This window comes from Micrasema longulum, unplaced genomic scaffold, assembly GCF_059751315.1.
Source record: "Micrasema longulum isolate JH-2025_06_02 unplaced genomic scaffold, ASM5975131v1 h1tg000416l, whole genome shotgun sequence".
Lineage (NCBI taxonomy): Eukaryota > Metazoa > Arthropoda > Insecta > Trichoptera > Brachycentridae > Micrasema > Micrasema longulum.
In genome coordinates this window covers 349,285-375,859 of record NW_028277616.1, presented here as the reverse complement: position 1 = coordinate 375,859, position 26,575 = coordinate 349,285, and the positions used below count along the sequence as shown (strand labels likewise).

The following is a 26,575-nucleotide window of genomic DNA, read 5'->3' as shown; positions in this document are numbered from 1 at the left end:
AAAGAATGCTCCACATCCCGGCTAAAACTAGAGATAGAGGCAGACCCCCAGCAACATGGTGGTCTACTGTTGAGAAGAAGTTATACCCGGGATATAGGGGCAGGGAGAAGAAGGCCTCCTACTACTAATTACTTCAGTTTCACGTAGGCTACAGCCGTCATTACGTATGTTTAAAATATAGATTTAACAAGAAGTAATGACAATATTATACCTTTTCTGGTGTAGATTTCTCCCTGGTTACCTCAGCTAATTGTCTCTCTTGTTCCCATTCCACCAGCTCACGCTGCATTTCCTGTTCCTACAAAATAAAATGTAATGTAATCAAGATTCATTTGACGTCAAAAATTTATAGTGATTTACAATATTCTGGGCATCCAAATCTTCGTAAATAAATTACGGATTTTTGTCCCTTTAAGCATTTTAAATTTCCACCGACGATATACTTACATAAGTGCACCTACATACGTAGATACTAACTATGCACGACACTCTCAGATTCCGCGTTTACATTCCTTAGCCAATAAATTTACTTGTGATATAGACATTTTCAATAAAACAATTATTCATTTGAAAACATTGTTAAATACATTGTGTAAAGCTAATTATTAAAGTCGATAAAAAACTTTAATTTTAGTGCAATTAGTGTATTATTATTATCTTATACTCTTTCTGAAATTATTTCAAAAAATATTTTTAACATGTGTACCATATATATTATTATCTTATACACTTACTTTATTTTTATTTTTAATTCTAACATTTTTCTTAATTACTTTATGTACCTACTGTTTTTTTTCCTGTGCATATTTTTATACCCAATTACTTATGTTACATTGTATCCATATTTTTATATTTTTATTATGCTAAGTTTAACTTTTGATTTTGGGTTGCAGCATGCTTTTTTGATCACATGTATTTTCTTTAAAAAAACAAAAAGTATCATGTTGTTCTTTATTTTTCTAATTATTATTATGTTTGTACGTACCTGTATTATTTTTGTAAATGCCCCTTGGGCGTATTGTAAAATTAAATAAATAAGTACAGGAGAAAATAAAACATGCATTACATACTGCAAAAACTCAACACAACTAAATGTTTACAGGATTGAAGCCATGTGCTCTACAAACCTGAATCTTGATCTGCTCCGATTCAGGGTCTTCTCGGTCGAGGCTGGACACAGATTGGGAAAGGGAGCCGCTCACAGAACCACTGACTCCACTTTCACTGCCGCCCTGGAATAAGGTGCTACAGTGTTAGGGCAAGCCAAGCGACACGCGATACCATGTGGGCAAAGCGCACTGTGCAATGATCGGAACCTTGTGTGTCTTAAATTTTCTATTTAATTTTAGCTTACAATGTAATATTTTTACAATTATCTATCGAAGTAAACCAAAATAAAAATATTTCATTTTTATGAATCCTATTATCATCGCAATGATTTTTGAATGTGTGTAATTTTAAAAAACCTCCACTGAAACATAAAAATTACACGACCCGCAACTTCACGAGTTCTGGTCGATGAGTGATTAAAACACACATCCAAATGGTGAAACATAAATGACAAGAAGCAAAGAAAACATGGGTTTAACAGATGTTTATTGTACGAACCGCTGACTTGCAGGCATTCTACAACATTGTTTGACATGATCGGATTAGTTTCTAAAAATTACATCACAATTTGTGTTTTCCCACAATTTACGTATGATTTTTTAAGTCCTATAGACATTGAATTTTTAAGTACATTTAAAACCAAGTTGTAGGTTTTTTTCCCCGCAATGAATGTAAGAAAAATTTGCAATACGCACTGAAAACTGAAAGCTCAAGAATCTGAAGTTAGTCTCTATCATTATATAATGTTTTTCATAAGAGAAATTTGTAATTTTAAAGACAGATTATCGTGTTCTGTGGACATTTAGTGCCGCCATTTTCATGTTTTTGGCAGCTCAAGAATCTGAAGTTAGTCTCTTATCATTATACCAGTGTTCGGAAATGTTCGGAAAAAAATACAATCCCCACTGAAAACTGACAGTTCAAGAGTCTGAAGTTAGTTTCTAGTCTCTATCATTATACCAACTTGTTGCTAAGTTAAATCAATAGACGAAATGATTGCCGCCATTTTCATGTTTTTGACATTTCAAGAATCTGAAGTTAGTCTCTAATCATTATACTAACTTGTTGGTCGGAAAAAAATGCAATCCCCACTGAAAACTGACAGCTCAAGAGTCTCTATCATTATACCAACTTATTTATGTGTTTTTTCAATTTTACTAACAGTTTATTGTATTTTAAGAACATTTATTGGCGCCATTTTCGTGTTTTAGTAGTAATTTTAAAGATGGTTTATTGTATTTTAAAGACATTTATTATTTATAAATACGATATGAAAAAAAAGTTCCATTGAAAAAAGGGTTCAAACAATGCTCCATATTTTTTTTTATAAAATACAATTCTGAATGATTTTTTTTTACTACTTTCTGTTTACATTTTTGCCTCCATAAATTTTTTTTGTCGGTCCTTTGAAAAACGTAATTAAGGAGTTTTACTGTATTTGATTTTAATTTATTTACCTAAATTGATTTTCATAATTAAATACTTTTTTCTCCAAAATGGCCAAATATCCAATCCAATGCCTTAAGTCAACAAAATTTGATTGGTGCTTTTCACTATTTGATACTAAATTTCTACTAAAAACCTATTTTACAAAACACAAGCAAAAACTTTGGTATAAATACACTAAATACTTAAAAAACTGTATTGAAACTATGTAAAATAATGTTTATTCACCTGACTAGGGAGTCTATCTATGTAAGTTCTGTCATAGCCGTGACAAACAACGAGATGCAAAGGTGCCAGGCCACTTCCTCTTAATGCGTTAACTGCTTCAGCATGCGTAGCGCCCAGGAGGGATATTCCATTCACTTCCAAAAGCCTCATCCCCACCTATAAAACAGTTTGCATATTAAGTATTTACAAATACCTACAATCTGACACTTCTTGTGTTCTGAATTTCAAATCAACTGTTTTGCCAGAGCAAAAAATGTTTTGAATTAGCATGAATTTTGAAAACATACGGTAACAATGAAAAACACAAGCATAATATCACACACATTGGCATTACATATGTTATTCATAAAGGAAAAAGTATATTTTAGAATGCGAATATGGCAAAACATAATTTTATGTGAATTTTCAGTTAATTTAAAGTAGAGTATAGTTTAATCTATTTATTAAAAAGTATGAAGTACCTACCACAAAGAAGTATTATTAAAAAATGTAAACAATTTAAAAAAATCAAAAATAGAACAAAAAAAATTTAAAACAAAACAGAAGTGCCAAAATATTTTTAAGAAGATAGAAAAGTTCAGTTTAGTTTGGATCATAAATTTAAGAATAGTCCAGAAGGAGCGTAAAATCATATTTGAATTTAAAATACACAGGACTGTGTCCAATAATTCCCCCACTATGCCACACTTTCACCGCGCGCATTTTTGATGTCGCCGCGTAATTTTATACGATGGGAAAAAATATAATTATAACACAGATGTAAGGTAAAAAAAAAGAAATCGGTTAATTTATCTAAAATTTTATTGTGCATGCGGAAATATTAATTGACACAACAGAGTAGATAAGTAAAGGGTCATTTAATAAGGGTAATTGAATTGATAAAAATTTTATTTGACATAAAACGGATATTGTTATATCATGTTGAATAATATTTGATGTTTTAAAGATAATGTCGGTCAAATGTGCACGATAGAGTTGTTTAATCTGAGATACAATTTTCATTAGTTCTCTCATTAGATGAGCAAAGTAGGGTAAAAAAATTTACTACCCTGGCAACACTAACGAAATGTTCATTTTGTTTCTTCGACAATCTGACAGATGGAAAAATAATTCAATTTTTATGTAATGCATTTTTTACATACACATTTATTTGCTAATTACACATGAAATGTAATTGCATCCTGTTTCTTTAAGATCCTAGCAGTATTTCTACACTTAAAAAGGACACAACACGGCATAGTTGAATTCAAATCAGGAGTTGCGTACTGAGCGATGTCTACAAAGAAACTAATGGGTCAAAACGTAAACCTACTCATTTATGAGTAGTTTAGTCGCCTTCTGTTTGATGTGCGTATGCAGTTTCTGGACTATTCTTAATTCTATGTCCCACATCTAAAAAAACTGAATGAAAAATTTCAATAATTTTTATAATGCTTTCTTGAAAAACTCTTTGCTAGAGGGAAAAAATATCGCACCCTGATAAAGGAACAGTCGGGTTCCTGAACTGGTGGGCACGCTAATTTTAATTGAGTGATTTTGAATCATGGAAAATTTCGAAGTCAGCAATTCTATTTTTCTATTAGGAATAACCCGCTAAGCCTCTATTTTAGAGGCTTGTCAGCAGGTAGGAAAGAAGGGATATGGAAGGAAGTTGTGAAAAATACACCACAAACACCAGGTTAATTAAAACAGAATTTTTATTTTTATATTTTCTTGCAACTGGGGGGAATCGGTCCCACAACGACAGTTTCACAGTTAGCGATTTAACCAACTGCGCCAAGACGTCTGTCAGATGTGTATTAATTTTATCTAGTAATCACCTAAATATTATATTTCTTTTAGGACTAACCTTGAGCCTTCCGTCTCTCCTGGCAGCTCCACCGCTGTTAATCTTAGAAATAAAGACTCCCTCATCTGTTGGATCCAGAGGATTGCCCCTTTGCCCCCGCAGCCCTCCCTTGATGTGCATCCCGAGCTTCTCACCCTCATGTTTGGTAATTACCAATTCCTGATAAACATAAACATTTTAATAATGATTTGCCACAATCTCATATCCCTTTTTATCATGGCGTAGTAAAGGAAGATTAAAACAAACAAAAAAAATTGATTGAATGCATAATGACACATTTACAATAATCCACTACATTTTTTGTTGTTAAAAATTTATATTGGATGCAGTATTTGCCTAACTCGGTGCGACCTGTTTTAAGGCATTAAGGTTAATATTTAAATATTGCTATATTCGGATATTCTTATTCTTGTAAATGGGGGTCAGTGTCAAACAAGCTCACTGCGACCCGTGTTGATCCCTTTAAATTAATTCTCGCCCTCCAAGCCCAAGTCTTTGAAGAGCTGGACTACTGAATGGAGAGCAAGTGCTCTCATACCTATTGCTAAATCTCCACCTCCATACCTAAATTCTTAAAGTAACAGGCTATTAGGTAGGGGGCGAGTGCTCTCTCATTCTCAGATTTATCCAATGGTCCACCGAGGATGCAGCTTACTTTGCAATATACAGTATATTTACATAAGATGTGTAAATATGTTTTATCGTCTGCACTGCAGAACCTACATCTAGGAGTTTAAGACAGATTCATTCTATAGAGGTGATTCAATTTGCGGTGCCCTTTAAGGATTCTAGCGATAACCCTGACATGGTTTCGGCTTAGTTTCAATATGTTGAAAGCAAACCTTTGCGAGTACCCTTTTAAGAGATTCTTTGCATGGTGCTGACCAGACGCTTTTTGCCAAAGCGTTATACTTTGCTTCTGTTCATTACGAGAAGCACATTTGGGCAACCAACAGTAGGGCTCTGGGCCTATTGGGGCTGTCTCAGCTCCCAGTCTCCAATTCATCAGCTGCCTCGTTGCCGTCGATGTTTGAGTGTCCAGGATATATTTAGATATACCTAACAACTTTTTATTTCATCAACTCTTTAATAAGTAGTTTTATTTAGTTCAACTACGAAATTAAGCATTTATCTTGTCATATTTTATTCAGATATGCAACAAAATTAAGCTCTTAAGAAAGATGAAAGATTGATATAATTATATGAATGTATTATGCTTATGGAAAAAAAATTACATGAGATTGTATTGCCAGTATAATTATATGCTATAAAGATGTATCAATCTAATATATACTAAAATGGTCAAATTATTTTTTTTTTTAAATAAAAATTAAGGTAAGGTGGGTGGTAAGGAATTATAATCATTCCTTACCACACACCGCACGCATATGATCTGGATTGATGGCCCATCAAAAATTTCTAAGAAAATTAATGAATATTTTTCCTCGTCTAAATTAATTTTGACTCTTCTATATTTAAAAAATATATAAAACTAAGTTACAGTATATTTTCATGCACCTGAATAAATAGGAATTCATTAAATTTGAGACATAATAATGTTATGCGTCACATGTTCTATAGACAATATTGATCGAGAATTAGACTAGAAAGATGGGCTAATCTAAAATAAAATATGTGGGGTAGACGCACTTACAAATAATGAAAGTTTATATCTAGTGTAGATCTATCTCTAGAATCTATATTCATGCCAGGAAATAGTCATGATAAAAGCAGGCATAACATGATGAAATTATAGAGTAAAGAAGGGTTTGAATTAGATATGCATGTATGACGTGTACGTATTAGGAAAATTTCAGCAAATTCATAGTTTCAGACAGTCAGTTATTTAACCATCAATATACTGTTGACTTAAAAACGAGAATAATTAAGCGGAGCGTAATCAAGTACTTATTTTAAATATGAACATTTAAACATCACCGGGTTGCGGCAACCTTTTTAAATATGTTTTAAACATAAACATAGACAAAGGATGTAATATTATGATACAATTATATCAAGATTTCTTTCTTTTGAATGAGGAAGTTCAGTGCCTTTTTTTATTTGTTAATAGAATATTAAACTAAGACAAAATGTTCATGTTTTTATTTTTTCATATCGTATTATTAGTGCTATGATTTTTTTAAATTTTGTATTTCTGAAATAACTCCGCGTGCAATGTCAGAGGTTGTTCTATGACAGTCCTTCCAATTGGTTCGTTTACGGTGACTAAACCGGATATTCTTCAATGCTTTCATATCATTGGATGGTTCATATGAATCAGTGACGTCATTCAAAGTAGTGCATTTTAAAAAAAAATATTTTTTTTTTTTTTCATACATTTTTAAGAAATTTTACCATCCAATTTAATGCTTTAATTTTTACCGCGCGCAAAAAAACTTTTTTTGTATTCAATTTCCCGTAGGGCATAAGTTTCTCATTATAGCAACTTGGTTAGTTATGTCGTAAGATAATCGAACCCTTTGATAAAAATAAACGTTCTTCCTGCGTTTAAAGTCATTTGAATATATTGATTGAATCTTTAACACATAAATCGAATTGATATAAAAAAACTTAGTAATCAGTGTTGCTAACTTTAATCATATTTAAAAGACATGACTTAACTAAATGTTATTTTACCTAACTTAAGTTAAGACTTAAGTTTGTTTCAAAATGCCATTTGATGTAAAGTACGTAAACAAAATACAGTATGATGTGTGAGAGATGTGAAGTAAAATGAATATAAAGGAAGATGAAATAAACTATTAGAAAATAACAACATGTAGCAAGCATTTGGGTGTAACCACAGTTTTACAACACAGTTTTGGTCATTCGGAGGCACTTACTGCAGTCTGTACACACTCTATCACAATGTCCTTTATCGGGGAATGTTTAGTAAAGAGCGCAGTGTGCAGGGAGAGTAAGCGCAAACAAAAAGAAATCAGATATGTGTATTAGTTTACCAGAAATTCGAATGCCTTCATTATTTTACAATTATTATTATTGCTAGTGCGCTTTGTATATAACATCTTAGGCTTATTTACAAACATGAAACATTTTTATAAAGCATTTTCTCTTCATACTTGCAAAGTGATTATTTAATCAATTGAGATTTTCTACTGACATTTCTTGGTGGAACTGCATTTTAATTATGCTAATAAAAATACCGTATTTAGTTTTTTCCACTTTTATTTATAATTTTCACCAGTTACCGGGTTAAAAGCGGAAAAAATAAATACAGCATTTATTATTATTATAATAAAGTAATTATTTTACTAAAATAACTGTGATTGGATTAAAGAGCACTTTGAGAGTTCAATAATGAAATTTGTATACAAGTTATATCTCGGTAATGTAAAAACAACTCCACTATTTCGATTTTAAAATTCTACAAACAAAATTTGCAATCGGGAAGATTGATTTTTGTTCCCCCATATAAATTTTAAGTATTTCAAACTGCTCTCCTGAATATGAAAACAGCGGTGATATTTCAAATTAAAATAAATAAATGGGCAATTAATGTTTACTATGCAAAAAAAATAATCCCATAAATTGCTAAGATTCCTGTATTTTGTGATTATGCGTAATAATATGCACTCACAAAAGCTGCGCTTATAATAATTTTAAATATCATTCGAAATGACAGGAAAAGAATTAATGAATTATTTCATTTAATTTGTTAGTTCTACACTTCTCTGAAGTGAATATATTTTTTTTTTATTTTAAATAAAGAGAAATACTTGAGTTCATATCATTTACTCAAATATTAAGATGTTCAGACCATTTCCTAAAAGTCGTAAATAACTTGTGCTGGAAAAATGGAAATCGAGTTGAGGTAGAGTGGGATTTGAACCTCGGACCACTAGCCCGGTTCGAAATGGTGCATATGGTATTGCACTGGAACACCAATTGCAGCGTCAGTAATGTTATTAGAGTGGGATTCGCAAGCTAGTCATCAATTATTTCACATCACTGTGACACATGTAAATTTATTGCAACATGTATCGATAATATTTTAAGTATTTTAAAATGTTTGTTTAACCAACCGGTCTAAGGTTTTAGTTCTTTCACTTCACAAAAATCAACCAATAGAAAAATTGAGGAAATACAAATGTCCTGACATAGGCAGAAAGGGGAATTTTACACAATGTGTGTAAAGTGATCACAGGTCGTAGCTCTGTAAATGATTAGACTTCCATATTCCACTTTTAAAGATGTTCTCCAGACTTAAGTGGTTCAATTACAGCGGTAAATTATGGCACAGAATACCCAAGCTTGAGAAAAATCACGGTTAACCCTTTAAGGGTCACCTAGAACAAAGTGGTATATACCACCAAAATTGGGGTATTTACTATCTTATATTTCATTTGAATAATAAGTCCTGTGTGAGTATTGTAATAATGTACACTAGTAGATCAGTGTTTCGCTCAGGTTTTTCAAATACAATAAGTTTATTATGTTGAAAAAAAAACCTATTTTATTATGTTTGCAAGACGAAAATCGACGCAAAATATGTGTTCTATAAAGGGTGAATTATTTTCATCTCATCGAGAATCAAACCCAGAATCAGAAAGACAGGTGTCTTAGCCACTACACCACGGGGACCGCCTGTAATATTGCACCCCCAGAAGTGTCATAAGTCTAAATTTGGCTGTTTTGAGTGAAAACTTTTTTAAGAGAAAACTCACATATCTCTAAGATTTTTTTTGAGCAAGATGCATTATAAACTTCGGTATTCTTTGAAATCAATCGAGTAAAATATCAAGAAAAACACTGAAGTAATTATGACACTACAGTGTTCTTCTCATATTTTAACAGGTCAATGAGCAAATACCATAAAAATACTAGGCATTAAAATGTCGATATACATTAAGTTACGAGCATCGATAAATTTTTCAAAGTTTGTTTTTGCTCTCCTGAAAATGGCCGATTTAGACATACCACGGTGCACTTCTGGGGGTACGATATCTTATTAAGCTTATGGACAAGCGGGTTATACTCTACATACCTGATATCCCCTGGGGAGGGGGTCATGGCGCACGTTGAGGGTGAGCTGAGGAGCGGGCTGCAGGAGTAACTGTACAGCATCACTGTGAGTCACCCCCACAAGTGGCTTCCCGTTAACCTTCAGCAGTCGGTCTCCCAGCCGAAGCTTACCAGACTTGGCGGCTACTCCACCGGGCACCACCTGTATTTCATACAACCGTATTGTCATAATTCTATCAAACCACTAGTAATCTTCGTAAAATATATTTTCTTCCATCCGATGCATTTGAAACACAAAAACTATTTTTGATAGATTTGTTTTGATTGCATCATCATAATTATATCCTCATCTTCACCTGATGAAGCATAGGGCACTGTACTGGTCACCAAATGCAGCACATCTAGATAATTTATAACATGAAGGTGGGTGATCAATATTACGCTTCAGGTGAAAGTTTCGGGACAGTGAAGTACTGCCGTGTAAAAACACCTTTTGTACAATTTTTTATGCCGACCTTGGGAGGAATCGAATCTGTGATCTCAAGCAGGTGAACATGCCAACGAATCAATCTCCATTCAATTTCCCTTTTCAGGTATTTTACCTGAAGTCAGAGTTGAAAACACACGTCTCGGGTTTAGGTTCTATTTCACACACGTATTATTTATGCACTCAGATATAGACAAAATATAAGAGATAAAATAAAATAAAAAAATTTGTACAGAAAAAATGTAAAACCACATTATTTAATGCAGTTGATAATCGGACAAATAACTTTGTAAAATATTGAACCGAAAGATTGCCAAACAAAACTTACATGAGATATGAATATTCCCGGTTCTTTGGCGCCAAACGGTGTGCAGGAATGGTCAGTTCCACCGATTATACTGAAGCCAAGAGAACCACCCTCCTTCGATAAGACCACATCCTGAAAAATAAAGAAACTCAAATACAAAGTGGAATAATTAAAAATAAGATTATCAAATCTCGTGTGCGTGGCATTAAAATACATTTGAAAATAAATTTTATTCTAAAAGAAATACATATTATAAATAACCAATTTATTAGCTTTATATTTTGGTATTTATCTAAATATTTCTTCATGAATTCAGGGACAAAGAAATATACACACTTTTCTTTACATAAAACATTGTTTATATTCTTATTTGTGAACTGTATATAAAATATACACATAAGATTGTGATTACTGAATGATGTCAATGTTTCAACCATTATATATTGAATGTTAATAAAAATATTGATGATATAATAATGAACAAAATAGAGATTTGCATGCTTCGTTAAATGGCGTGAGATGCATCAAAGTTGCCAGTCAATGATTTCTTCGCAATGATGTCAGTTGAGCTGAAATGTTGGTAACCATGCATTTAATTATTACAGCCGGCAAATGCTTGAAATATTTGAACATAAGAAATAGTAGTAGATGCATAGAATGGAAGGTTAATCTGTGAACTTTGATGGTCCGAGTAAAATTGTGAAAAGCATAATTGATTTTATCATAAATATAGTAAGAATTCAAATAAAGCCAAAAGGGATCTATTATTATAGCTGATATTTAAAAAATATCTTTTATAGTACCGCTGTCTTATAGCATCATGTGATGAAGAGTGAAGCCATTATTAGTCACAGTTGTAGATAATTAAATGCACGGATTAGAGTAACCGATCTTAGTAATAAATGCAAAATAAACCGTACCTCGTTTTGAGCAGCTGACATTTTCCAATCGCCTCTGAGGATTGAGCCAAGTGTTATTTCACTAAACAGTCATGGTATTTTGTGTATCGAATTAATTCCAAACAAAACAACGAATATGTAGGTAATGGGATGAAATAGTTAAAATTTCATTCAAGATGCAAAAATGACACCACATTTGGCATGCTCAGGATGTAAACCCACATTATTGGAATGTTATTGTTTTAGATCCCGTTAAGTTTGTTAAGTCGCAACAATTATTTTGTAGAATTAGGTTTTGATGATAAGGATGGAAATTGGAAATAATACTCGAAGGATTCCATGGAACCTCATAATAGAATAGAGTTAATAAGAAACTAAAACCAGATTATAATGTTTTCAACGAAAAATAAATAACACTTGTTTGAGCCCAAAATAGTTTGCGATTGAGAAATGTGTCGCCTCAGTAGGTTTATTTTATAGTATGTAAAATATCTCAATTTGTGAAAACAAAGCGCTAACTTAGACATATTATTTAGTCAACGCACATTTCAGTTTTAATAAAAACTTTATATAAAATAACTTTTCAAAAAACCATAATAATTACATGTGTCTAAAGATTTAAATTTACAACTTATTTGTTGAATTTACACTCAAATAAATTATAAATCAAAGTTAACTAATAAAATTAACTAAATAAGTGAAATTGACTATGGAAATACACAAAGTGTAATAATAATCAAATCAAATCAGGGTGTAAGAAGAAATTAAGGAAACCACGATAGGAATAATACACAATACCAATTTCCCAAGAGATCATGCAACAATAACAATTCCACAGGGTGGAGATAGGTGTTTCTGTTTGTATACATATATATTTTATTAACATAAAAAAGCCAAAAAGCTGATGCGCTATTAATACAAAAATTATTTTGGATACACATATTATTATTTTTAAAAATCTGCTTGAGATTTAATTATGATTTATATAATTATTTATTTTATACTGTAATACATCAGCCTTTTTCGCTTTCTGGTGTCTTTGCATATAATATTGTGTAATATAATGTATGTAGGGTTGCATGAAATGATGCAGCATGATTTGAAGATAATACATATGTAAAAGTGATTGATGCACACTATGACTGGACAAATAGTAATACATAAATATATCAATATACATACTTAATGTGGAAAATTTATTAAAATTAAAAATAAGAAAAAAAAATATTGCTGTAAAATATGGCCATGTCCATAATAGTAGTAGGGTAAATTTGTATTCATTTAAAAATATTAAATAGAATATTTACGTAAAGTTAAACCATCACCATTTTTTATACTCGTAATGAACTACAGTGTTTAAAAATGAAACTACATAGAAAATACTTAACAAAGGTATAATGTATATAAATCACTGCAAAATGTTTTCTCCACTTATTTTATTTTTTAAATATGCTTATGATAATTTCCAATTGATTGCTATGTATTTTTTTAGACATTCGTGTGATATTATTAACAATATCCACAAACTTCCTGGAACTAAGCATCTTTCGTCTTTTATTTCTACAGTCAATTATAATTAACTTCCACCAAGAATTTTCACTAACAAACTTGACCATTCCAAATCACTATATATTTTTTTAATAAAGTCCCAGATTAACATTTTCAAGTGATTTATTTAAGAATACAAAACGACCCACAAAAACCATACAATGATAACAGACAGAAAATACTGTGACATATTAAATGAAGATTAAAACAGTAAAATATATTTGAATTAGAAAGATACTACTTTTAGATTTCTTTTTTAAAGGAATAACAAGCAAAGACTATATTATCGGGGCTTGTCTAGGTAGAAAGGCGATATAGAAGGGAGTTATAAAAAATACACCGCCAATTTTTGTAAGAGATTACAAAAAAATACTGTCATAGTAAAACCACTAAGATATGGTAAAATACCTTTTAATTAAGATAATTTAATAATTTTCTCAAGTAAGAATAATAAATAATATGTACAACTTGTGTTTATATACATGTATCTAGTGTTTTCGGCATTTATTACCTTTTAACTAAGTTAGATTAAGGCATAGAATTAAATTAAACATGTTTTGAGATTGGTTATAATTAGTTTGGCGATGCTTAAGGCTGTAGTCTGGTAAAACACACGCAAAACGAGGAAATAATACGATTTTGCCATTTTAAAACTAATGTTTTTTTCACGCAATTATAAAAAAAGATAAATTAGACAAAAACAATAATTTTTAAAAGTATTTCTGTTAAAAAATATACTTAAAAGTTTTATGTAACTAAAATATAATTACTTTCAGACCGGCAGATTACGTCATTTCAAATTTAAACTAAACTAAGGATCTGGGATCTCAATAAAAACTAAGTCTCTAACTAAAATTTGTTGTAATAATTTGAAGATAATAAATTAAACATGAAAGTGGCCGAAGCCAAATTTTATTTTTTTGTTTTTAAAAAGAAATACAAGCATTTTAAATCACATACATTTTTTGTCATTTTCCTTTTTTCTACGTAAAATTATGCCTTTGGTAATACTTTAAAAAAAATATATTTATTGAAATATTTAATGATGTAATAACTTATATTTCCATATAAGTTATTAATTTAAAAAATACTTGGTACACTTCCACTTATTTATTTTGACCAATTAGCGCTTTCACCCTCTAATGGGCATCTTCAGACTGGTGAATATTATACAGTGTAAGGGTATTTCATTACAATGGAATTCCATCAAGAATTGTCAATAAATAATTTAAATGAAATAATGAAATATTTTAGTTGAAACCTTTTTTATAGAATTGTATTTCTCCTTTTTTTTTTAAAGAAGATAATTCTGGTTGTAATATTTAATTTATAACAATATCAAATTTACGTTTTTATGACCTTCATACCTGCCCTTACCGATACCGATAAGGGCAATTCATAATTTAAAAAAAAAAAAAAAAAATAATCTTTGTCCTTGACGGGTTAAAAAGGTACATTTTGAAAGTGGTGTTCACGTAGTTTGTCACAATATAATCTGTCTATCGCCACCACCGCGCACACGACATACCTCGCTCAACAGCGGCTCCTCCAGATGGTTGTCAGTGACCCGTGTGACTGTGGTCTCGGTGAAGGTGGACTTGGTGATGGTCTCAGTGACGAGACCCAGGCCGGTGGGCGACGGCGGTAGCGGCACGTCGGGGGGCGGCGGGGGGCCCCGCTGCACCGTGATGGTAACACCCCCCGCGCCAGGCACCGCCACCTCGGGCGCCGCCCCCCGGAAGTGGGCGGGGATCATGGCCTGGAAGTCCTCGTTGGTGATGGGGCGCGGTATCGGCTACGCAAAGGCGGTGCGGGTTCAAGGAATGGCAATTTGCGTACTAGACCGCAGGTATAACTAGAGATATACTATACGCTTCATTTGCAGATTTTGCGAATATTGTACGTATTTACGCTTGAATACACATACGCAACTTGCTGGGTGCTGTCGTACTATATTATTAATTATTATTTTATTTTGTAATTTTTTTTATTATCTTTATTTTTATTGATATTATGAATCAAAAATATTATTATTTTAATCAAAGAAATGAAATTTGTGCGAATTAAAACTGAAATATATAGACATATACAAAAGGGAAGCATCCCCTTTTTTAACAATTTTAAATTAATAAGTATCTATGAAATACTGTTGAGTAAAAAAATAATTCTTTTGTACTTATTAGTAACACAAAAAATATTTTTAATTCCCGCGAAAACGGTAAATTGTATTGGCCACGCCCTTAATATGTCACGATTCGGCTAAATTTTGAACTTTGTTTGTTACCGTTTAAATTTAAATAGAACATTGTCACGATTATTGACATCAAAATTGTCAAGGCCAAACATGTCGCGTTTTGGTAGAGACATATTGATTGAAATATTTTTTTAAATGTGAAAAGCAAAAGGACGAGGGGACCCCTGTATTGCTTTTATAAAAGGCAAATCTTTTTACCATAAATATTGGAAAAAAATTGTTATCTTTCATATCCTCATGACGCACTCCCTTTACAGTTTCAAATGTTGTACCTTTTATTTTCGGAGTTGAGTCTGTAATATACGTTGTCTAAGCTTGAGAAATTTCTGCTAAATTAAAAAATGATACACCAACCTATAGCACTTGGTATCTTGATTCTCAGATGGCGCAACGTATTTAAACTTACCGGAAGTATTTAAAATATTGAAGAATAATCATGCGTTAATTTACAAATGAAGAAAAGCAGTCAACCTATCTATGCATCATAGTATTCATTACATAATAAATTTCAAAAAATTACAAAAATAAATATTTAAGGGTACCATGCTGATTTAACTTCAACAGTTTGTTAAAACTGATATTAAAGCTGAACAGTAAAATTATTTAAGGTTTTAAAATGCACAATTTTTGTACATACAAGGAACTAAGTAACATCCAATACAAAACCACGTACAAGCAGAAGTAGATAAAACATATTAAACCCATTGTTTTATTTTGGTTGAGTTAATTATTAATTTTTAAGTCGATAAATGTTTTTTTACGAACAATGAGTCTAAATAATTTTACGTACGAATATTTATTATCTTCATTTACAGATAAGTAGTAAAATATGAATATGATTGTAAATATTGTTCTGTTTTGGGAAACAAACCTGCGCATCTTCCTGGAATACCTCATTTGTGGAACTGGATACACTTTTAGGGGGAAGATTGTTCACCTTGGGAACATTTGGAGAAGGTTGGCTGCTATTCTCCACTATTGGAATACCCAGAGTGTTCTACAAAAAAATACAAGAAACGTGAATTTTCAAAAACATAACAGTTGGGCTAAAAAGTTCATAGGCCGACACATAGATGGCGTAGAATTAAATCCATAGCCAACCTTGAAAAGATACATGTATAAATTTGACAGCTGTCGGACAATTGGTTCATGAGATGAAACTACTTTTGTTTTGGGAAAAAAATGGATAAAAAAGAATTTCGTGTGTTAATGAAGCATTGCTTTTTGGTGAAAAAAAATACAGTTGAAGCCAAGGCTTGGCTTGATAAACATTATTCGGGCGGAATACGAATTGCTTCCCCATCCACCGTATTCTCTAGATCTGGTCCCCAGTGACTTTTTCCTGTTTGCAGACCTCAAAAGAATGCTCGCCGGGAAAAAATTCAGAACTGATGAAGAGGTAATCACCGAAACTGAGGCTTATTTTAGTGCCTATAATCGTTGTATCGCCCTCGAAGGCAACTTTATTGAATAATAAAATCGAATTTTACCAAAAAAATGTGTTTTAATATGTTAGCCTACGAACTTTTTAGCCCAACTGTTAATTCTCATTACCTTGTAAAATTCATTCTTTGTTTAAGTTTTAAAATAGTCAATAATTTGTCTGGCATTTCTGCAATCGACCAGTACAGATATTATTGTAAGTATAATCATCAGTAATTACAACAAATTAAAAAAAATAAAAAACTGTTCAAAATTATGCAAATTAAACATAAGATTTTGAGCCTAGTATTAATTTATTTTGAATGCGACAATATTGTTTGCATTTTTAAGTCTGACTCAAATGGTTTATTTACCAATTTGATATTCATATTTTTTTACAATTCTTTTGTTTTGTAATAACTTGACTCAATGAAAAAATTCAGTGCTATGGAAAATTGGATTTAAAAAATGTTTATATCCAAAAATTAGAACACTTAACTGTACAGAAAAGTTTCTCAAAAATGCATGGAAAAATTAATAAAAACAGATTTTGATAAAAATGAATTACATTAACACTACGTCAAAAGCTGTTTAAAATAGTCAATCAATTATGTAGTGAGATTTGAGATAGATTTTCGGTTTCCGAAAAGCCATGTTTAGCGTGTTTTCATATGTACGGGGTTCTCATTTTAAATGTCATCTCAACTCACCGACAACTTGTGACATCACAGGCGGAGTAATTTCAAAATTACAAAACTTATATTATTTGTTATTATAGCGATAATAAATAATAACATAAAAATCAAAAGAATTTTTTTGGCTCAGTTTGATAGTCTATTAATGTATAATTTTTTATTTAAAAAATCACCAAACTTCCTCAACGGTAAGCTTGCATTGAGACAGCATTTTAGTTATTTTTCAATTAATTTATTATAAAATATACACCAGCTCTAATTATTTTTTTTTTCAAAATACATAACAAGTCAGTGTGGTTTTATACAAATATTTAATAAAATCTTTGACCACAAAGTTAATGCTTTATATATATATATATATACATATCTATATATTTGGATAATTTATATAGCGCCGTTTTTGTCAAAATATCCTCAAGGGCGCTGTACAATAAATAAATATCCCACCACGTCTTGCAGCTACAGAGCGCATGGAGGGTTGGGATTCTTGTTCCTTGTCTCCAATCATGATATACAGGAGCTAGATTACAGCACGTCTTACAGCTACAGAGCGCATAGACAATAAGAAATCTAGCCCCTATTTACATTTTTTAATTTTTTATTTGACAATAAAGTTAAGAGATTTAGTAATATTTAAAAAAAAAAATATAACAAACAAATTTATAAAAATAGAAGTTAGATAACAACAAGTCTTGCAGCTACTGAGCGCATGGACGGTTGGAATTCTAGGCTTAAAACCGGGATGTGGTCCCGTGGTTAGTATCGCCGACTCACGGATCAAAGGTTTGAACCCCACTCTACCACAACTTGATTTACATTTTCTAATAGTGAGTTATCTACAACTCATTAAAAATGGCCCTTAAATTTGAAATTTTTGGGTTAATAATAAGATTGAAAATATTTCTTAAAAAAATTAAATACTACACAACAGTAATTTCTTATATACTTAATTGTTGATACAAACCTCGGGAGATAGGCTGGAGAACCGTCTTGGAGCGGGTTGCGGAGCGTGGTTCGGTACTTGGTATGGCTGAAGTGGAACTTGTCCAGTGCTGACCAGATGTGGCTGACTGCTGGTCAGGGTCTGTTGCTGATTCACCAAATTCTGTTGCTGATTGACAATGTGTTGGCTGTTGGTGATTGGCTGCTGCGCTGCGGCACTCTGCTGCGGGGATTGTGATTTGCTGCTCGGGAGGGTGTTGTATTGACCAACTGCGGCCGGGTTTTGTGGATTGTTGGTTTGGATTCCAACTTTCTGTAATACAGCATCTTCTGTCATTGATCGTCGATAGGTCGGATAGCCTGCAATAAAAATTTAAAAAAATAAATGACAAGAAAATTAACTTTTCCATTTATTTATCCACGTAAACGAACGCCAAATAGTCAAATAATCAAGTTGAATAGTGCACTAGTAGCACTCTTAAAAATAATATTAGAACTCGGGAAACATCCGATACTATTATAGGCAATATTTTGGTGTTTACAATATATGTGAATCGTCGATACGTTTTGAGAAGAAAACCTTATTTAGCATAATAATTTTAACATATTACAATAGAGATGAAGAACACTTTAGATAAGGTAATACAGAAGTCCAGACATCTACAGGGCTTATGACCTGTCATTGGCTGGTTTAAGTGGCCCCTTTACACACTGCAACATTAACCATTCCACCCATATTTGAACATCTATATTCCTTCAATTCTTTCATCTGTTGATGTTTGTGAAGTTAAAGAGCTGAAACCTTTATCTACAAAAATGTCTGAAAATATTCTTTATTGATTTTAATTATTTACTTTGTTAAAAGCTGTTAAATTAAAAATTACGACTGTCATTTTCTTTCTCAATAAAATTTAAGTAAGCAACTTCATTTGCATCTTATTTACTGTTTACACCTTCCTTTAAATTGATTTTCTGTATCGGTATCATATCAGAAGAAACACATATCGATGCATCCCTAATTAGAATATAATATAAAAAATACGGCTTAAGAGAGAAGATTTGAAGAACTTACTGGAGTTCTGCGGAATAACTGGAGTCTCCCTCTCAACAACGAGTCTGACGAACCTCTCGTGTCCGGTGAGTAAGGCCACAGCCTGCTCGTGCCGTGCGTGGGCCATTTCTGTACCGTTTATCTAATAAAAAAACACCTTTAATTCAAATGTGTTCAAAATAAAAGAAAATATATGACTAGGTTAAGTAGCAGATTTGTTTTGCATTATATTGAGTATAACGAATGAATATTCTTACTGATACAACTTTGTCTCCAACTTGCAACTTGGCATCTCTGGCGGCAGCGCCGGCAGGAGATATCCGGGACACATAAATAGCCTCACTACCATCCTGCAAGTAAAACCATTATTCATTTATACTCTAGGGTAAGTTTTATTCTAATTTAATCAAAACTTTGATAACTATAGTAGGGCCAATTTAATAGGTCACATTTGACACTTCATCAAAATTCAACAACATAACCTTGTAAGAGCGGTAGTAAAATATTATTTATTTTTTCGAATTTAGAACTGCACAATTGCTTAACTTTTTTCAATTACGATTACATATTTATTGTAATAATGACAAAAGAAGGTAATTTTAAGATTTACTTTCACTAATAAACCATTCTAAACATAATGAACTTTTTCTGTTCTAAACGTCGTTACAATGTTGCATCAGTGAATCCTTTTTCTTTTTAAACACTAGGGATGTTACCCAGAAAAATCGAATGTTGATAGTTTTGTTAAATTATGTACATATCTTATTTTGTTCTTTAAATTTAAGATAGAAAATAATAATGGGACAGGGATTCGACTTATGATTTTGAAAATAAAATTACAGTACCTATAAGTACTTTTTCATAGCAACTGAATTCAATTGACATATATTATGTTTGAAGTCCGAATCGATTCATTCACTTTAATCGATGTTTTTAAGCAGGTTACCTCACTGTGAAGCTAAAACCGACAAATGTCAAATGTGACCTATTAAATTGGCCCTACTATAATCATATTATAATAATATTTTGACACTCGTAAGTTGCCAGTCGAGTAATTTAACAAATGTTAGTTTTGACAATGTTTTAGTACAACCAAACGGAGGATATTAATGCTGGTAAATTAAGTCCATTTAGTTACAATTTTTTTATTTTTAGGTAGGTAGGTACAATTAAAATAAAATACAACCCGAGATAATTAAAGCTAGGACAAAAAAATAACTACCGACATTGAGACAAGATCTGGTCTATTCCTGGCTCGAGATGAACATATTATACGCAAAAGATAAAATTTAAATATGTACATTAGTAATATATTTGTATTGGAACGAGCTGTGTTTGCAAATAATACCGTCAATTAATGTATCCTTACTTTGAATGGTGGTGAACCTTTGCCCCCTGCTATGCTAAATCCAAGACCATGTCCATCCCTGATGAGTGTTGTGTGAACAAGAATTTTCTGCATATATACTGAAAATTAATAAATTCAATTAAATATATGCAGGTACTTGACACGGGCTTATGAACATTAAATGATCCCATCGCAGGTGAAGTGAACCAACTGACAAAGTGGTCGAACTTTTGTTTTCAAAGTTTTAACTCTGTGAGCTTTATGCGTATTTTTTTTTTTACTAAACTTTTTTTTATATTTTTTATTAACATGGATGTTTTGTAAATAAATAATTAGGAAAAAAAGGTTTTTGGATTATACTAGATAGAAATGTAATATAAACATTGAGTTTAATATACCTTTAGAATCTCAATTGCTTCACCTTCAATGGGCTCAAATATGAAAACACTGTTAAAAATTCCTAGAAAATAAAGATTCTGAAAAATATTTTTTTTATTAAATTTTTTAGGTTTTCACATCTAATAAAAGACGCCCTCTTCTGGATTTAAGAGATTTTTAAATGAAGAGTATCTAAATAATTTACCCTGAGTATACTCATAAGAAACCAGAGTTATAGTGTAATCTTACGTTTTTCGACACAATTTAAATACTTTTCTAAAATACTATTAACTTTTTAAAATGTTAATCAAATATTTTATCAAAATTTTCTAACTGAATTTTGAAGCGATTTCACTGTTGATGGCATACCTAGTATGTCTCCAGGCATCTAATTACTATAATTCGGTAGTCAGATGGCAGAAGGGACCATCTGTAATTTTCAACTTAATTTCATGACTTTAATCCACTAACTAAAATATTTTAAAGTTACTTTTCAATGATAAATACCATTCTAACGAATGCTGTTTTTTTTTTTCCTTTTTTCCATGTGTATTTACTGAAATATTAATTTAAACTTTTGAAAACTAAAACACAGAAAAAAATACAGATGGTCCCTTCTGCCATCTGACTACTGAATTGTTTTTAGCAGCAGTTTTGATGTTACGCAAGCGCTTACCTTGAGGAGGGGGTGGGGTAATTTGTTGTGGACTCGGTGTGGATTTCTTTTCTACCGCCTGCTGAGCATACTGGTTTGTTATTACAAGAGGACTCAATTTCTTTCCCATCATAACCTGCAAGGATTGAGATTAAAAATAATATTTCATCTTTCAAATTACCATAATGGTGCGCATCTGTTTTTCAAAATGAAATTAATACCTGTCCATTTTCAATAATACTGGGTGTTTCTGGCATCGTGAGTGACTGGTGACTCGCACCGCTCGCTGCTCTGCTGTGGGATCTAATACAACAAAATAAACCGTTTAATTATTGCCAATAAAAATATTGCGTCGGGATTAAAAGAACGTGATAAAATGATTACCTCGTAGAAGCGGGAGTGTCTCTAGTAACGACAAGAATAAGCGTTGGTCCACTAGCTTTCAGTACTTCCACGGCGAAATAGTGATCTACGTCCACCACTACCGTTCCGTTGACACTCACAACCTTATCTCCTACCTGAAATCAAAATATTACAATGAATAAAATAATGAACAGAAAAATAATCATGAAATATTTTTGATTGCACTTATTTTTTAATTTCTTAATTACCTGTACGCATTTTGACAGACTGGATATATTCATTCATTAAATTAATTATCAAGTTAACTGCCTTAAATAAACTAACATTTTATTAGTTTCCACATTATGTTATATTATAAAACAGGTAATAAATTTTGCAAAACTCAAATTGAGTTACATTTAAGAAAAGGTAATATAGAAGTCCAGACATCTACAGGGCTTATGACCTGTCAATGGCTGGTTTAAGTGGCCACTTTACACACTGTGTAAAATTACCATTCTGCCTATATTTAAACATCTATATTCCTTCAATTCTTTCAGGTCATAAGCCCTGTAGATGCCTGGACTTCTATATCACCTTCTCTTAAATGTTCTTCATCTATGTTGTAATATGTTAATATAAACAGCTCTCCAGGGAGTTAAATCCAGTCCTTGTCTACAAAAATTTGGACAAACTCAAAATATTGTTTAAAAATTTAGTATTTTACAGTAGGAAATGTATTCAAATATGAAGAACAAAGATATCCCAGAAACATACATAATTCAATCACCCAATAGAAAACACATGTTTTAAAAAAAAAAGACATTAAAAAAAACATAATTATTTTTTACTTTAACATACAAATACTTTAGTGAATGTAAAGTATCAGGAACAAACATGCTAAGTGGATTGAAAATAATAATAATAGTTTTATGTCAACAACAACAAACCATCAAGCTGTTTCTCGTAGAGGTAGATTGAAAAGATAGAATGCTATATCACTCTGTCTTTGCATACAGACCTCGCTTCTTCTACATGAATCCATCTTCTCACGCACGCGCGCCGATTATTCTCACTTTCAACATGTCCATCTTCAAGTATTTGTTGGATTTGCTCATGCCATGCCTTTTTCGGTCTTTTTCGATTTCTCCAGCTGTCAACACTAGCATCTTAGATCTTTTTCGCCTTCTATTCGCTCACTTGTCCAAACCAACGCGGACTCCTTTCATGATTTTGTCGACAGTGATCATCTCAGCCATATATAATGCGTGCATCTCGACATTTGTGCACCTATAGTACATAGTTTTACCACACATTCGCCTGAGAGATCGCACTTCAACAGCATTCGGCCTACTTTCATCCTTGTTTTTCAAATTCCATACCTCACTTTCACGCATAAGGGTTGGCACCAGGACTCTATTGCGAATGGCTAATTTCGCCTCCTGCGACAATTATTTGCCAAATTTGATTTTAGTGTGCTGTTAACGTTAACCCTGTTCCCAGCACTTACCTTCCTTTAAATATCTTTCTCGGTTTTTCCATCCCTAGTAAACATACTTCCCAGACACACAAATTCCTCTACCTGTTTTAGGATGATCTAGATCTAGTTTTAGAATAATAATAAATTTGGCTGATTTTTATAGCACCATTTTCGTGAAAAATCGCCACATTCCAATTATTAAAATTCTTCATCAAATCGCTGCCTTCGCATGCATTGTAGATTTCTGTTACCGAGAATTGCTGGTCCTCTTTTTTGCTAGCAAGAAGTTTGGGGCATCTTCAGCATACAAAGGGCAATTAACAGTTAAATCACCCATTTTTGCTCCCATTCTTAAGCCTTTCAGTTCTTTCAGCTCGATAATTAAATAGAAAAATCATTTTAAATAATGAATAAACAATAGGATAAATAGAAAAAAATGTACCCTCAGGCCGGCATTGTGCGCCGGTCCATTGGGCGTGACCCGGGATATGAAGATGCCGTCGTCATCCCCTCGGAAGGGGGTGGAACCGCGCCCGCCGGCGATGGACAACCCCAGGCCACCAGCGGCACGCGAGATGCGGATTTCGTACTGCGGCGTCTCCAGAAGGGGACCATCGTGGGCTGCGAACAAATAGATTTTATTATTATTATTGCTTTGTACCATTCACCTAATACAATTTAAATTATTTTTATAATCTTTTGCTCAGAAAAAAATCTCTAAGCTATTTTCAGAAGTACACAAGTTTGGATTTTGTTTAAGAGAAGATACCATTGCAGGAGACTGCTGCGAGATATTGCATAGATTAACATACTATTAAGCGTGTTGTCCAAGTGTTTATTAAAATATAAGTTTATTATGTAATATTATTTTTTTATATTTTTGGTATTGCTTAATAATATACACGCTTCCACTTTCCATTATGTTGTATCCCAACTCAACACAGGGCCTTGGCCTCATAGAGTTACGGATACGTTATTATTTTTTGCAATATATATATTTGTATGAATAAATAAAATAATAAAAAAATACACATCCAATATATAGGTCAACCAAACCATTTTCAACTAGAAAAACGAACATAGCTCAAAGGGACAAAACACAGGAAGCACTTTTTACACGGGGTTTTTTTTAACAAGGTACAAAAACGAAATTAAAAATATTTAAAAAAAGGGCAATAATTCAACAATGCGTAATAGAATATAAGTATAAAAATAAAATTATACAATTAGTTTTTGGAATAACCTACATCGCCATTTTACTTTCTAGGTGCAGAGAGGTATGCAACAAAGGAAGGGGATGAGGAATAATCCTTGGTATAATTTTTTTAATATTTTGTTGTGACGTTATATTTATTGATAAAATTAAGGTACGACAAATAGTAAATAATTTCATGTTTTTATTTAATCCTGAAATGAATTTTATAGAAGAAAACATTAAAAAAAAATTCAGAATATATTTTTTTATATATGGTACTGCGAGGAATGTATCCCCGTGTAAAAAGAGATTCCGGTGTATACGATATTTAAAAAAAAAATCAACAATGCGTAATTGTAATACGAGCATAGTAATAAAATTATACTGTTCGGTACATACTGTACACACAAAAAACAAAAAAAAAACTAATTTAATCAGAAATGCGTTGAAATTAGAAACAATTTTTATTGAAAAGTGAATTGTTGGTTGTTTTTTTAATGATAAAATAGTTGAAAAAAAAAAAAAATGCTACCCGTGTACAAATATAACTTTTTTTGAAAAACGCAAAACGTACTGATACATGAAATTTTATTCTGATACTCTGTTTAAAAAAAAATAACAAAATCGGTTCAGTTTTGAGGTGCGGAAAACGGGACAACGAAACGTCGATTTCGACTATTCTAACAAAGGATCAGACATGCAGTTGTCTTCTTCACACAGTATCTGGGAGCCATCTGCAAGACAGTGACAGGAAAACAATGTTCGAATAACTATTTATCAAAACTATATGTCCTCACAATTTATGTAAACCGAAGTACAATAATAATAATATGTACGATACGTACATACAATTTGGAGTAAATACAATAATTGATACCAAACTTTCGATTGTGTTCATTTATTCTATAAGTATGTATCTAGCAATAGGAAAGTATTGCCGGGTTCAGCTCGTTAGTAATAAATACGAAAGTCAAGGTAACGGATTGATACAAGGTCATTAATGTGCGATTATAATGCATTATGGAGTAGGTAGGTAAAAACACGAAACAAAAAAATTCAACTCGTATTCTAAATTATCTACAAATCAAAAATTGCGATTGAAATAACAGTATATTTAAATTAAGCGGTAATACTCGGTGTTAGCTCGATATAAATAATATTATGTGTATTCGGGCTAGATAAAACTTCGTATGATTGATGAAACATGAAAAATTTTCACGTAGATTACACGCGAAAAAAAATTGAGATGGTACAGTTGGCCCAAATTTATTTTCAATTGTGCGAAATATGTATATGATTAGCTTTGATCAATTTCGTAGGATTCGTTAGGGTATTTGATTTATAATAACTAAATTCATAACATTACTTAAATTCGTAATATTCCCACGCGATACATTTTGTCACGGTACATTTTCTGCTTTAAAAAGTTACAACTTTACAGTCGTAGAACACATAATCAAAATGAACGTGATTTCATTTCAAATAAAAAATGCCTTAAACCTGAAAAAAATTGAGAGCCTTATAAAAAATAAGGCTCTCAATTTTGTAAAAAACACAACCCTCGTATTATGTGAAATAAGCATTGTTTTATTTAAAAAAAACAATAAAATTGATTTAATAGAGCTTTGCCTAAAAGTTTTTGTTAAATTATAAAACAAAATTACGTATACACTTTTACATGGGCACAACGAAGAACTTCAGCCCTACAGGAAATTGGATACAAAAAATGTTTTCTTGAGCGCGGTAAAAATTTGAGCATTAAATTGTACTGAAAAGGTTTCTTGAAAATGTACGAAAAAACCAGTAAAAAATATTTTATTTTTTTACGTTTTTACGCACTACTTTGATCGACGTCACTAGTTAATATGAACTAACCAACGATATGAGAGCTGTGAATGCTATCCGTTTGGCTTACCGTAAACGAACCAATCGGAAGAACTAGCAGAGAACAACATC

The 26,575-nt window shown here is 31.9% G+C and overlaps 1 protein-coding gene across 36 annotated transcripts in view; it reads right to left on the bottom strand.

Annotated features, from left to right (window-relative positions):
- scrib (scribble planar cell polarity protein) overlaps positions 1–26,575 on the bottom strand; it is a 366,730-nt gene that overhangs the window by 33,095 nt on the left and 307,060 nt on the right. For 19 of the 36 annotated variants that reach the window (XR_015822293.1, XM_088226214.1, XM_088226216.1 and 16 more), the window contains 16 exons: positions 23,867–24,045; positions 21,987–22,120; positions 21,824–21,905; positions 21,624–21,738; positions 20,591–20,688; positions 19,479–19,571; positions 19,243–19,363; positions 18,193–18,530; positions 15,983–16,108; positions 14,386–14,652; positions 10,432–10,542; positions 9,639–9,818; positions 4,634–4,792; positions 2,785–2,940; positions 1,128–1,232; positions 212–298 (listed from right to left, as the gene is read on the bottom strand). Coding sequence is in view for 35 of the 36 variants with exons in the window: in XM_088226214.1 (XP_088082340.1) it covers positions 212–298; positions 1,128–1,232; positions 2,785–2,940; positions 4,634–4,792; positions 9,639–9,818; positions 10,432–10,542; positions 14,386–14,652; positions 15,983–16,108; positions 18,193–18,530; positions 19,243–19,363; positions 19,479–19,571; positions 20,591–20,688; positions 21,624–21,738; positions 21,824–21,905; positions 21,987–22,120; positions 23,867–24,045 (2,351 nt within the window). In the remaining variant the exon portion in view is untranslated. The remainder of the gene's footprint in view (positions 1–211; positions 299–1,127; positions 1,233–2,784; positions 2,941–4,633; positions 4,793–9,638; positions 9,819–10,431; positions 10,543–14,385; positions 14,653–15,982; positions 16,109–18,192; positions 18,531–19,242; positions 19,364–19,478; positions 19,572–20,590; positions 20,689–21,623; positions 21,739–21,823; positions 21,906–21,986; positions 22,121–23,866; positions 24,046–26,575) is intronic. The other 17 variants (XM_088226218.1, XM_088226221.1, XM_088226226.1 and 14 more) reach the window with 1 other exon arrangement.